The 15,130-nt window shown below is 44.2% G+C and overlaps 1 protein-coding gene across 22 annotated transcripts in view; it reads right to left on the reverse strand.

Moving 5' to 3' along the window:
• Window positions 1–512: 512 nt before the first annotated feature.
• The window catches only part of CLASP1 (cytoplasmic linker associated protein 1), a 176,948-nt gene continuing 162,330 nt past the window's right edge, over window positions 513–15,130 (reverse strand). For 17 of the 22 annotated variants that reach the window (XM_026852674.1, XM_026852681.1, XM_026852667.1 and 14 more), the window contains 3 exons: window positions 7,357–7,563; window positions 4,488–4,604; window positions 513–2,728 (listed from right to left, as the gene is read on the reverse strand). In XM_026852674.1, coding sequence (XP_026708475.1) covers window positions 2,642–2,728; window positions 4,488–4,604; window positions 7,357–7,563 — 411 coding nt within the window. In that variant the 3' untranslated portion in view covers window positions 513–2,641. The remainder of the gene's footprint in view (window positions 2,729–4,487; window positions 4,605–7,356; window positions 7,564–15,130) is intronic. The other 5 variants (XM_026852662.1, XM_026852678.1, XM_026852676.1 and 2 more) reach the window with 1 other exon arrangement.

Here is a 15,130-nt window from a genome sequence, read left to right on the forward strand (position 1 = left end):
AAAACATTTGAGAAGGAATTCAATTCCCGGAGATTTGCTACAGTGTGCCATTCAAAAAAAAAAAAAAACAAACCAAACAAACAGCAAATGGTGATGGACCAAGCTCCACCACAGCTGGAAGGGACTAATTGCCATCTGGTCAGCTATGCTGACCTTCTGAACCCCAGAACTGGAACAGAAGATGCTGAACTGAGATAGGGAGAAAGAGAGGCATAAATACTAAGCAGTTAGAATATGAATTAAAAAAAAAAAAACAACCACCCCAAAAAACCCCAACAAAAACCCAAACCCACTACTAGAAATTCAAACAAGACAGCTAACTGCTGCCAACAAGTCGGCTGAGTATTTCCTCAAAAGGGAAAATAAATGTGTTAAACTAAAATAATTTGAATCATTCAAAAAATTAAAAAAGAATATTCTAACAAGCATACTGAAAGATGTTGAAAAGAAATGGTCCACAGAAAGGGAGACACCAACCATGGAGCAGCCAATCCTCCCACTAGCGAGGATGGCTTTTCTGAGCCTGCGGAAAAGCCCTGGGGGAATCCCACCCACCAGGATCGCATGATTTCTCCTGCCACAGCATTACTAACTGGGAAAGATGAGGGAACTAGCCCTGCAGCCAGTAAAAACCTGGACACATCCTGATAAACTCAGGAGCAGGTCACCTCCTCTGCTCTCACACCAGTAGTGAAAGGGAGCAACAAGCTTTGCAGCCCAATCCCGCATAGTTCCCACCAGCCCCAATCGCTCCTGAGCTGGGGACTGGGAGGGGAGCTAGCACCAAGGACCACCTTCCAGCATAGCTCCTCAGGACTGGGGCTGAGACACAGAGAGGAACTGATGGAAAGGGAGGACAACTGGGCTTTACCCTCCCCATGGCACCTCCCTGCTGCGGTACTGGAAACACTCACCTTCTCGGTGCACTACCAAGGTGTCCCTTCAGCTCCCCAAATGGGAAATGGAGGGGGCTGGAGAGAAGCTGAGGCACTGAGGGCAGCCAGGGAACACACATCCATTAGTGCAGCTGCAGGTCCACCATCCTCTTGCACCACTGGCACTGGGGGCAAAACCCCAGCTCTGATCCATTGCAGGTTTGGGGAGCGCTCGCCTGTCATCCAGGATCCAGCCCAGGGCCAAACACAGCACTAGCATCGTCCTGCTTCCCCTGGTTACAGGGAGAGGCAGGGGGAGCTCACCATTTGCAAAAAGAAGGGGCTCCCTTTAGGAAAGGGTGGTGCCATGGGGTATTTGCTGCTGGTTTGGCTCCGACTTGGTCTGTGTCATCAGGCTGCAAAGGGATTTTCCCCACTGCTCCGTCACTCAGAGCACCCTGCTGACAGCAGTGCCCAGTGAGGGCCCCCCACGCTCCTCCAAAACACAGAGTACCCAGCAGGGCTGTGCGCGGGGCTGGCCAGGAGGAAGGAGGTTTCTGAAGGCTGTTAACAGCACTGCAGGCTATTTGGACACAGGAGAGGAGCTTGTGGCAGGCAACCAGCACTGTCCCAGCTGGCTCAGCAGGTGCTTCCATGGGGCCTTTCTGTTCAGACACCCTTTCTGTCCTCTGGGATGAACGTTTTGCCCAGAGCACAAAGGAGTTGCAGGGACAAAGCCATTCACCACCCAAAACCAGTGGGTCAGCTCAGAGCAGCAGATCAGCCCTTTGATGCTACAGACTTCAAGAAAAATGCAGCTATAGCCTCACAAGGCAGCACTGAGATACAGCCCTGCCAGGTCCCACTGCCCAACCACGGACACACGCAGAGCCTAATCCAACACTCACCCACCTAACTCCAGTGTCCCATTCACGGGAATCAGTCCCAGAATTGGGTCTCAGGTTCTCTTTGGGGCTTAACAAGTAACCTGGAGAGTCTTCTGAGAATATGAAAGAGCCGAAAGAGCCGAATGGGTTGGGAGGGGAGAAATATTTACACAGTTAATGAAAGGAGCAAGAGCCCAGCTGGTTTGCACAGCACAGTTGGCTGGAGAGCTGTTACAGAGAAATCAGTCCATCAGAGGTCTGTCAGAAGAGCTATGTACAAAAACTCAGACATTTAAAAAGAACCTACTTTTTCATTACTCACTTGAGATCTCTCAGTATTAAAGCATGTGAGGCTGGAATCCAGCCACATCTGCAAAGATCTTCCCTGGAGAGCCCTGCACATTAGGCAAGCGGCAACAGGGAGTACAAAACAGAACCACAAGACTTGTAAGAAGAGAGAACCCAGCCAGAATGGCTGTGGGGAGAGAGCAGGTAACTAGCACACAAAAACCAAAAACTGGGTATGAACTAAACCAACAAGATTTGTTTGACCTTTACATGTGTCCAGGTCCTTGGACTCAGTTTTGGAACGCTAACCTAAACATATTTCTGAGATTTCAGCAGGCTATACAAATATGTTTAAGTATGGCTTTCTGTTGTTCACTTTTAATGAAGACTGCAACACAGACCTTGCTTCCTTTACATTCAATACCAGTAAGATTCTACATAAAAGCTTTTAAGGGACTAAAATACTGATTGCAATAAATATCTGCATGGCCTCCTTGAGCTGATGGAGTGCGCCAGTGAAGAGTAGCAGAAAGGTCTCTGAGAGGCACCGTTGATTGCTTCTAAGTCTACACATATGTCCACATATCTCCATTAACTGTGCGTTGAAACATCTGAAGAGGAACTGCTGTTGCTGTTGGTGGTCTGGGCCCTCTTTATGTACAAGTTTAGTAGCTTCATCTGAAAGAAACAAACATCAGGAGAAGATGCCAGGAAAAACAGGCAGACAAAGGTCAACTGCAAAGCTTAAAACTTGCATTCTGTGGTGAACTCAGATTTGATTGAGCTGACACTGGGCTCTCTGGAGGAAAAGCAGAATCAAAGCTGAATATATTTCAGAACAGAGGCAGGAGGGTATGCCTAGTGCCACTGAAGTTACTGACAGATTTAATGGTATTTAGAAAAACCTCTTGCATTTCACTTCAGCAGCCATCAGTTCACAGACCTCAATCCTGCTGCCAGCTCTGGGCAAGCAGGATTCCCACGGAGGTCAGTGGGGCAGCAGGCACACCAGCAACCAGAGAGCCAGGAAACACCCAAAACTCTCTGTGCCTTATAAAAAGTTCATTTTCAATGACATTTAAATATCTTCACTGACTTGGTACATCTAGTGAAACTGCAGCTATTATGACTATATACTTCCTTTGCATGGGTTCGTTTTGTTTTTCTGCCTTACCACCTTAGCTCCAGATCCTGCAATGACTCACGCGCATGTTTAACTTTAAACATGCAGGCAGTCTGCGTAAACTCAGAATTACTCACATGTTTATAGTTATGTGGTGGTGGTGGCAAGTCCGTGCCACCTAGGATACTGGGATAATAAAGTCTCTACAGTATTTTATAGGGGGATTTCATAACTGCTCAAATACAATGAGGTAAACCACAGCACCCATAGCTGTGTCTTTCCAGAGCAATTTGGAGGCACAAGTAACTTGTTTAAGGACAAGAGAACTCAATTCAGAAATAAAATCCAAGTGTCCTCAGTCTCAGGTTGTTTTGGACTATACCACACTTCCTACCCATGAATGAAATTACTGCTTCAAAATAACAGAATGAAACCCTCTGAACTAAGCAGCTATTCACATGCAGAGAACTATTTCAGAAAAAATTTCAGAATTCATCTTAAAATTGCAGAGAAATCTTGGGTATGACGACTTCAAACAGGAGAAAAAAATCTTGTGACAGCTTCCTAAGCAGCTCTGAAAAGCAATCAACCACCACCTGCCTCAACACAAAATGCCAGCTCTTTTCTGAAGGACAGAGCTGAATTAGGACTTGGTTTCACTTGCAGGATTAGGTCAGAATTTGAGTTTTGCTGCTAACCTGACTCCAGGGCACAAAGTCCTTTGAAGGGTCACTCGAGCTTGCTGGTGTCCCAGGAGGGAAGGGATACATATGCCACGCTATTAAGAATGAAGCTTTACTTGCGTTTCTACCCACCCTAATCGCAACCTGCTGCTGAGAGGATCTGCTCTCCCACCCATCCCAGCCACGTGTTCCTAACACTCTTTAGATTACCTGTGCAGCCACGGACCAGACTGAAAGCTAATTAATTTGTACTGCAGATCTGGTTTTCAGCAAGAGGAGTTAGCTGATCCAACTCACTGCACAGTCACCCCCTGATGCAATGCCGAAGGGGCAAGGTAAACATGGCTGTAGTGGGAAGGACCTGCTTGGTGGCAGCTTGCAGTTACACGGGATCAAACGCGTCATGAAACCGATCCCTGAACACCATCAAAATTTGCTTAGTGGACTGCAAATGCTCACACTGCTGAGCAAGTGCTGTGTTGTTCTAGTGGTGTCAGTAAGGTGAGACAGGATTTAACAGAGGGCATGGAACTTGACCCAGAGCTACCACGAAGCCACTAGTTTTGTTGCTGGTAGTGCAAGCCATTCAGTGGGTTAGTATGAAAACACTGGAGATGCATTACTCTTGTACCTTGCTTCCTGTGAGTTGTGCGAGATGAGGTTTCAGTTCTTCTCCAATTACTGAATATATTGCCACTAGGCAAAATACGCTAGCTTTACGGACGCTGCTCTCCGTATTATCATAACCCTGGGAAACAAGAAAAAAAAAAAAAGGTCATAAGTCAAACAGCACTCACTAACATCCTTCCAGAGCAATATACTAAAGAGCTGATGAACATTTTACAAATGTGACTGACCACATAAATGAACAGGAAGGCCCTGCTTAATGTAACAGTTTGCAACCTGAATGAGCGAGATAATACAATCACCCAAGTACATCCTATTTGTTCCTTATGATGTTAGTTATCACTATCATGTTATAAGTTATTAACATCTTGTTATTTATAGCATTAAGCTATAAACAGTTTCCCAATATGAGCTTAGGACTCAAATATACACATTCCTGCATCCAGTTCAGATGACCATATGCTACCCTGGATGGTCAGGACTTCTTGGAGGAGAGCCCTTGTGCTCCCAGTTTGCCTTCAGAAAGTCTTAAACACTGTGCTACACACTGAACTGCCTCTGTAACCTGGAGCTTTTTCATTACTCATCAGGTAGGAAATACCACAGTTGAAAAGACTACTGTAGGTGTGCCGGAGCTCTGGCAGCTTCAGGAGAGCTGAAGCTAGCCACCAGGTCGCTCAGAAGCTGGTGACTTGAGTCCTGTACTCAGGTACTCAGGCAGGGATTCATCACTAAGCAGCCATCCCATGAGAAACATAGACATCGTATAGCCTGCGGGACGCTGGCTCCTCGGATGCAGGGTGACCTCTGCCGGGAAAGCCGGGAGGAGGGATGTGGAACGGCCGGGGCTGCCCGCTAGCAGGGCTGATGCTGTAGCTGCAGGGCCAAAATACAGTCTGCAATCCCAAAGAGCACTGAACTAGAAAACCAGCAGACCGAGGTGAGCTCAGAGAAACATCAAGTTATTAGGGACTGAGGTGGAAAAAAGGCTGATCCCAGGCTCACAGCAGAGGAACACCCACAGAGACACAGCCCACTGCTGGGACAGCAGGGACACAGGGTGCTCTCTGTGGGTCTCAACTAAAGCCTTCTGAACTTTGCAGATGCCTCTGCTTGACCTCAGGTTTCCCTATGGGCCTGGCATTTTGCTTATGTGCGCATCCCAAATTGTTCCTGTGCAGGCAGGGGGATCCATGCGGTGTTGAGGCCTGAGGGGGCTATGCCTGGTGGGCACTGGGCTGGTAAAGCCTGTCCCATATCACCCCACCTCCCCACCTGCCGACTTGCTTGCAAGGCAGCAGCTGCTTCTTCTCCTGGCATTTAATAACACAGCCCAATGGTTAGAGCATTTGTTCAGGAGATTACATGGGCCCAAAGCTCTCTCCAGCCTGAGGGTATTGAGATGCAGTGCATGGGAGTGCCTCACAGTCCAGCTCTATCCACTGGGACCAGTGCAAGAATGATGGCTCTCCCCAGCCAAGCCCTGCTCTTGCATGGAGATCCCCATCTGCTCATGTGGATCCTGCTGCGGGCTGCTGAGCTACATGCTTGTGCTCACACTGCTGCCATCCAGTGCTCCTCACCTCTTCACCACTCTGCCAATACCCTCAGCATGGTAAACAAGCACACAGGTGATGACCTCCACACAGTCCTTCAGCCACAAGGATCCCCAAATATTTCCGAAACATGAGGAGTAGATTCCTTTGATCACTATGAGTTTCTAAGGTGAGGAAATATCACTGGCAGCTCCAATATGAAAACCAGCAAACTAGGCTCCAAAATAAGATCCGTTTTAAGACATGGAAGCAATTTAATAAAACAAATATAACTGCCTTTTTAAAGGCATGCTGTTCCCAAACTTTTCCAGTGCATTGAAGCTCCACTGTTCAGATTGTTGTCTCCAACAATTATGGCTAAAAACTTTTTACAACAAAAGTTTAGATCAATACAGAATTGCCTGATTCCCAGAAGTTGAGATTTAAGAAAAGAATTGCAAGAGCTGACACTAAAAAGTTGGCACAAATGCTAGGATGCACAAGCGGAATTTCTGACTTTGCTCTCCTCCTTCCAACTTTTTATGCTCACAATGAGGAGGCTTCTTTATCCCAGTTCTCCACTGAAGTCTTACCCACCCAAACATATCCTCTTTCACACAGCCTGATCTGTGCCTGTTGTAATCCCTCCCCAGTAAACACACACACATCCTCCCTCCTCTCTCACTGTTACCTCCCCTTACTTTGTTCTTGCTTGCAGCCTCATCCCAATTGCTGGCACTGCCAGCTGCTTGTGCAGGGAACAGAAGACAACACCGCTACAGCCAGTGCTGAAAGCTAAATTCACATTGTAAGACCGAACCTTAGCACTGGCAAAAACACAGCTCCCCACCCAGCCTAAGAGGCTCATGAAAGAGGCTGAATGAAGTCAGCCAGTAGTTTAGTCCTGATTTCAGAGAGGAAAGAGAAATGGACAAGCCTGCCTGCTGAGATTCAAATTCAAGTGCAAAGTACAATCAAAGCACAGAACAGCTCAGCAGAATTAAAGGAGACTACAAGACGTATTGCTTGGGATGTACTGAGAGACAGCGTAAAACGTGGCTAACTCTTATGCTCAAATTTATTTCATGGCTGCTACTGGCTTATTTCGGAGACAGGCCAAGGCATCTAATTGTAGAATGTACACATAACAATATGAGTTTTCTTTTCTTTGACATTAAAAACATCAAAAGCTCAAATATAAAAACCTAGAGGGATTAAAACTTTAATTTACCAAAATCTGGCCCCAGAGGGTCCATCGATCTCTCTTCGGCCACAGACCTCACAAATTACTCACTGGTGGTTTGTGCTTAGAAGCATTTCTAACATGAGTATCTGTACCTGTAACAACCCAGGAATGATGTCAGGAAGTAGTTGATGCAAAGACTCCTTGGAAATCCTCTCGATGACTTTCGTCTGCATCTTGATGGCAGCTAAATTAATTGGATAATCTGCAGTCTGAATGATGGGGCAAAGCACCTTGATGCATTGCTCGGGGTGGATGGAACTCGCCAGGGTGGAAGCAGCTTCTTCAGCAGCTCTGACGACCTGGAATGAAAGCAGAGCAAAACCTTACATTAATGAAGTCACATTTCACAGCCAACAAAACTGGTGTGTACTAGGAATGACTGTCAGGAAATGCTTGGTGATGTTTGTTGACAGATCCACAGGAGAGTCTATCAAGAGGCAACTGACTCTGAGAATTCACATCCTTCACCTCCAGTGACATCTTTGTTCCAGCCTGTGGCAAGAAGTCCATCCTGCCTAACGTTAACTGTGTCAAAGTTGTGGCTAGTTTGAAAGTGTCACACTCCCATCCTAGGAGAAGCAAGAGGATGACATCTCTCCAGCCACTGCCAAAGCACCTAAACCCATCAGCTTAAAACTTAATACAAGATTAATCTCCTTAAACACTCTAATGAATGACACAATTGCACCCTTTAGTATGCATCTCACCTGCTCAGTGCTTGGGTGCCCAAGTTGAGGCATGCCTACACAGATGTGCCCTGCCATTTCCCAGCTAAACTATGCTGCGATCAAACCCAGGTCACAGACACAAAAAGGCTTTAGGGTGTCCCTGACAAGCAGCTGTGCTCCCAGCACATCTAACCCCTTAAGACAGCACTGGGATCACTATAAACCATGGGAGGAACAAGTGGAAACAGTGATAGCACACACCTTTTGCAACTAGCCCACACTGTGAAGCAGCCACGCAAAACAAGAGAGATCCCAAATTCAATCCCACTCTTACCCTGAGGGAAGGCAAATTCACAACTTTCACACTCTTCCCCAGCAGATAGGACAGCTAGCTGAAAGAGAAAAGACCTGATTCTGGTCTCTCCTCCCATGAGAGTTTATTCATTTTACATTCTGCTGTAATTGGATAAAAAAAAACAGGATAGGAAGGCAGGTTTTCTGTTTCTCAAGTGTCTGTGCTAATTGCCAGGCAACAAAATGAAGCTTCCTGGCCACAAATCACACACTTTGCTCACCCTGTTATTGTTTCAGTACAAAAGATGGATGATGTTTTTGTTTATCTTTTCTCATTCCCCTCTTTGCAGGGCTTACTTTTAAGGAAGGATAAATCCTGAGTGGACAGAGATGCCTCAGTGGGCAGACATATTCAACACCTCAACTCTAAGAAGAAAGAAGCTTTCACAAATCCTCATGCTTAGGATCTCCCAGCCAGCCCCAGGCAGAACCTAACTCTGAGCCAAGGAGCATTAATACAGCCTTTCAAGGCACTCTCCCTTTCCTGATTGTGCAGGAAGCTCAGACACCTAGCACCAGTTCTCTAGCTGATCCTAAGATGAACTACCTGGGGTTGTCTGAAGTCTATACTTCGAAACCAGCACTAGGAAATCTGTCCTTGACAATCTGCAAAAAAGCAAGTAATCAAACCACAGGTCTCCCATCACTCACACTGAAGCCATAGTGGCTGGATTCTCCTCATTCCCATCTTCTGCACACTGTTATGGTATTAAACTCAGGGATTTCTGTTTGTCTAAGGCAACCAGTGGACAGATGTACCTCTATCAAAGCCTCAAAAGAAGGTGAGCTTTTGTTATTTTTAAGTAACTACTGCAGATAACGCATAAACCAGGGTTATCTGAAAGTTAAGTCTCAGTCTTTGCTAAGACAAGAATGTGTCCCTGACTGGACTACAAAACGTCTTCCACAAAGGTTTAATTGATTTTTAAGACAGTAGCAATGAATAGTGGCCAGAAGAGATCATCTCCATCTACAAAGCCTGCTTCACTCACAGTCTTAGCATCACAGCCACACCACTATCGTTAATCTTCCACTCACGCTGACAGCTACTACCCTGAAACAGGAATCGTCCACTTGTTCAGCCAGAAAATAACAAAACTCATCCACTTGGCTCTTGGTATCCTCTAAAGGAAACCCACCAGTGAATGTGATCTCAGATACTTCACATACTACAAATATTGCATGCAGGCAAGGTACAGCAGACCTGAGACTGTGACTGCTTCTGTATCAGTGTCCTATTAAAACACAAAAAGCTGTCAAACCGCTCCATCTACTTCAGACCTTTCTCAGCATTTAATTATAATATTAAAGCATATTCCAGAAAGAATAGGAATCCACAATGTGGTCAATATTAAAAAATTTTCATCCTGAAACATCTGTGAATGAGTAACCAAGCAGAACAAAATGCTTGTTTTCCTACTTACAGCAAGTTTTCCCTCTTCCAGCTATTTCCTTGCTAATTCCTCTTCAATTTCACACATGAAAAGCATGAAAGTTACTATTTTTTCATGTAAGCCAGTGCCAGTGTAGAAACAAGTACTATGTGATTTTGTTGGGAGAGAAACACCCGAGTACTTAAGAGAAACCTAATGCCATGCTTTGGTACCACGGCATTGAATTGCTGGAGTAGCTGAAGTCGGGAGCTCCCAGGAGGTCTCTTTTAAAGGAATTCACTTCTTGGCACTGCAGTTTTTGACGTCTGCTTTCCCAGTGCTGAAACACTGCTACCATCAAGCTTTCCACAAACAATGCAGTGGACTTACAGAGAGTCCATATATCTTGTAACCAATTTAACAACATTCACAAGCAAGTCGCTAGCTAAAAAACTCCAACTATCACTATTTGGACACAGGCCACCTGGTATTTTGCTTTGCGACAACTCCAAATACTGTTAGCAAATGTTTTCAGATGCCCTCAAAAAGAAAAGCTTGCACCTATATCACAACTCACTAAAAAAAAATTTTTTTAAAAACCTTAAATCTTCTTGGTATCCTACTTGATAAAAAAGCCTCCATATTTCAGTATGCACCTACAGACAGACTCTGATCTCAAATACAGTACTGTAGAATCCAAACAGTACAGCAGTAGGTAAAAAATTCAATGAGTCATTCTATCTGCATTTCAGCTCCACATCCTGTTTGCATACAGTTTACCATGCACATTAAGTTGCAGGTATGAGGCAAGTGCATGAGACAACCTTTATTTAAAGCCTATTAACCAACAGCACAAGGGGTTAAAATACAGTTGTACTTTTTCACAAAACAAGCGAGCATTCAAATAGCAACAAAGGTCATACATATTTTGCACATTGTAAGGTCAGCAAGAAAAGTTGTGAAGGTGCAGGATTTCTTTACGCCGCTGCAAATCCTCCTTTCAGCAAGGCTGTCCATTTCTAGCAAGGATCTGGCCACATTTACACAGCACTTCCCCCTGAAGTGCCTTCCCTCTGAATACAGAAGGACGTATGACACGTGTCCAGTAGGCTTCCTGCTGATATTAGCTTGTAAATGTGACAACACCAGGGAGACTTCCAAGTCTTCCGAGAGCACATCTGGCAGACAGTGTCTGCATCTAAGCCACACTTCAGCAAACCCCTAAAGCATATGTTTAATAACATGCTGAAGTCTCACTGACATCAATGGGATTCAAGCGTGTACTCACATGCTTGCTTGAATCAGAGCCTCTGCAGGTAACTAGTTCCTGCTCCCTTGGAAAGGACTGTCAGGGCACAGGGTGTAGGAAGGGGTAGGGCAATACTAGCTGAGAGTGAGCCAAAAAGACAAGCTCATCCCTGCTGGCACAAAAAGCCAAACACCACCATTCTGCAATGCAAATACCTGCCCTGTCCAAAATGTCTTTCCTTCTGGCTTTGTCAGAACAAAACATTCAGCCACCCAGACTGACTCTGCATCCCATGAGGGAAAGCATGTCTCTGAATACTTACACAATGCACTCGGAGTCCTGCTCACCTGGTAATGCCAGAGAAATCAGCAGCATTCCCACACAGAGGGAAGCGCATTATCAAAAAATACAAACTGCCAGGTCATTTGGCAACAAGAACGTGCAATTATAGCAGAGTTTAGCAAAGATATTTTGCCGTGAGGCACTTGTGTCTTGCAAATTATACATACCATACAGTATCGAAAAATCAAATATCTTTTTTAATCAGGTCTTTAACCTGACCAGCAGAGTGAAACAACCTTAAAAGGAGTGAGAGAAATGAGCAAATAGCATCAAGCAACAAGGTCTTCCTCCCATCTCTGGAGGCAAGACCAACAGATACACACCAGAAAGTGACAGAAATGGCTCATACTAACAGCAAACACCACAGGAAGTAACTGCTATGAAATCCATCCTTTAAATTACAGAAAAAGAGAGGTGCTATTTGATACATGCTCAGATTGAGGAGCTCATTGTCACAAGAGGATTAAAAATTAGACAAGTTCACTGACAAAAAAACAAAGGCCAAAACACCGAGAGGCAGGCAGAAGCATTAGTATGGGAAGACTGTACGCTTCGGACAGCTTGAAGGAGGGAGGATATCCACAGGGAAGCATCATTCTATGCTTGCTTCCTACTAGTCAGTCAGGTAGGGTATCAAGTGAAGCAAACTTTTTGTCTGACCCAATACAATTATTCTCAGTGATCTCAGAAATATGAAAGGAAACTAGCAAAGCCATCAAATGATGATGGCAGTTGGAAGCAGCAAGTTCAAAACGGTGGCTATGAAGATGTGCAAGACTAGAGAGAGCCTGCAGCGTTTTAAAACCACAGACACTAAGTTGTGTATAAGGTAAGTCACAAATATGATTTTATCTCCCAGCGAAAGCTTAGAGCAAACCATGACTTGAACTGGACAGTTCGATATCATTCAACACAGGGCAGGTAGCCCAGGAATGCAGATCTAAAAGATAGCACTTTGCCTTGAAGCAGCAGGTTTTTCTCCTTTCCAATGCTTACCCTATACTCTACGCACTAGAGACCAGATTCAGCCTGACTTCTGCTGGCATAACATAAGATGTATTTGCTGGTGGGTTCCTTAAAAGACAACTGTGGTGCATTAAGACCTTTCCAGTGAATCTCCCAAAAGAGAAATTATTATATATCTACCCAGTTTACTTTAGGGAAGGATCAATATTCACATGCACGAAGACAGAGAGGTGTAGCACACAGAGAGGCTGATCACCTCTAACGATGTCTTCCTTAATGCTACAAAGGAGTAAGCCTCAAAATAACAGGTTAGGCTGTCCCAGGAATCTGCATGTGAAATGCTTTCTGATTTCAGTGTGAGGGGATACGTTGGTGTGCAGTATTAGAAACAGTGTGATCAAGACAGGCACCTGTCACAGATTCCTTTCTTTTAATAGAAAAAGCACACTGGCATCATCAACGTTCTACAAAATTTGCTGGACAAACTTTGAATGACAATTCCCACTGGTTTACCTGGTTCACAATGCACTGCAACCATGAGATCCTGTTGGCTTTAGACAAACAGAACCAAGACTCCATCTCTTCTGCATCATTTATTCTGGTCTGCTTTTACTGTCAGTGCATTACAAATGTTGCTGCCTGATGGTTGCAGCAAGCAGCTTGTCTGTGGCAATTTGCTTTTGGTCAATATGCAGCAGCAGCTTTCTAAAGGGTTTTGATGGTTTCATTTCTGCTCTGAAGTGACACAAATTACTGGCAAATAAGGAAAGAAAAATATATGTCCTGACTCACCTAAGGCAGAACATGCCAGGTTCACAGACTACACTGGGCATTGGTATAACATGCTGGGATCTCAGCAGGGCAGCACCTATACACCTAGTTGAGAGCTGTATGTAGGACATAAGCTGCAATAGCTTGCAACCATTGCTAGTTGCACCATCTCTGCAGAAAGTCATAGCAGATGAGGCAGTGTAGGTAAAACCCCACTGAAAAACTTAAGAGGCTTTGTATGCTATTGTGAAACACACAGAGTGCCAGAGAAGTTTGTTAAGCAGAAGAACAAGGTTTTGCCCTTGGGCTTACAAGGCATGTGGCTATGTTTTTGAGGCAATTTTTGCCATCTAGAGGTGGTTACTTAAAGCCTGCATAATCTAAGCTGGAGGGGATGGAGGTTTACCAATACTTAGCCAGGCAAACTCCCATCCCTGAAGGCTTTACAGTCTGATCCAGACAGGAACAAACAATTAAGAGTTTGGTTTCAAAGCAGGAAGTGGACTCAGCGATGGGGAGTGCTAAGCAGATGAAAAAACAATGTGATTTTTATAAGGGATTCAGAGGAGATGAAGTAGATTAGACTGCTTCTCCTGTGCACTAAATATGTGAAATGTGTTGGGAATTAGAAAAAGCACATAAACATATACTACAAAGCATCAACAACTGCCAAGCTGTAGTGCTTGACAGCTTCCAGCATGGACTATATATCAATTAACCTTAAAGACTGTGATAATTTATAGTGCTTTTCTTATTAGGCTACATTTTGTAGAAACTTACATAGATCATATCATCATCAGTGGACAGTTGCAAATCATCTTATAAATGTCAGAGGCCAGTCTAAAAGCACCTCATACTAACAATTATCTACAGTTAATGGATGGTTGTGATTTCTTCTTTTTCACCTCTTTTAGAGGGTTACATCTCAATTATGCTTATAGACCTTCTGGATAATAAAAGACCAAAATTAGGTATCTTAAGACATGGCACAATATCTTTTCCTTACACACAGAAAACACACATCAGCTAGGTCTATAGGCTTAGCTGCAGAGAAAAACAAGAGTGTCAGAGACAAGCAAGGAATTAGCTATCCTATCGTAATCATTTTGCAAGCTAATGAACTATCTGTTTTGATGTACTCAATAATAGGAACTTATACTGATTTTGCTGGTATGAAGCTGAAGCAATGTCATATCAATGGTATTGGGTCAGCAGGCAGCATCTCTCCTTAGTTATGGGTGAGTAACTACACTGGAACAAATGAGTTAATATTAACTAATTGGCAACAGAAAGATGGTTCTCTTCCAAATAACTCCAAACAAAGAGTGATAAAAATCAACAAGATTTAATACCATCCACAACTTCAATTATGTTCTAATGCTCAAAAAGTAAGTGAAAGGCATTTACATGTCAACCCCCATAAATATTTACAGTTATGACTGAATCAGGCTTGACTCTTCACATCATCCCATTAAATCAACAGCATCGAACACTGTTATACTACAAACAGTGTAAAACCAGGCTGAAGTTAAAAAATGCAAACTAAATATGGCTCCCAACTCAGAGTCTTCTAGTCTGTAGCCTAGGGCTACATTAATTTTGAATGCTCATTGAGGTCCATGCTTTGTCAAACTCCTGCATTTGCACTCACAACAAGGGGCTACTCAGCATCCAACTCCATGTACCAAGTTTTCCTCTTCTGTGTCTCTAGGAAGAGAAGTAGTGCTCTTAGCTGTGCTGCTCCACTGATCCTAGATCTTGCCTTCAGCAACAGAAGGCAGGACAGTTGTGGCCATGGCAAAGATCCAACCTTCTAAAGACTTCTGCTTGGAATTGGAAAAACAGACAATTATCCAGGCATCCCAAAATACCTAACTATGCTAACACTGCTTCCATACTTCCAATTATATAATCTGGAATAAAACCACAGACCCTTTTTGTTTCAAACAATCTTTAACTAGATATTGGCACTTGACTGGAGGAGGGGGTGGTATTTGCTGGTTGGTGAATATGTTGGTTAGAATTTGTTATTTGTTCCCTCCTGGCCATGCTGAACAGCAGCAATATTGGAATTTGGGTAGACAAATGTACCTTCTTGATTTCCAAAGAACTGCCTCTTAGTACAATGACTTCTTGGAGACAG

The sequence above is a fragment of the Athene cunicularia genome (assembly GCF_003259725.1).
Source record: "Athene cunicularia isolate RWA chromosome 7 unlocalized genomic scaffold, athCun1 chr7_part1, whole genome shotgun sequence".
NCBI classification, from domain to species: Eukaryota; Metazoa; Chordata; class Aves; order Strigiformes; family Strigidae; genus Athene; species Athene cunicularia.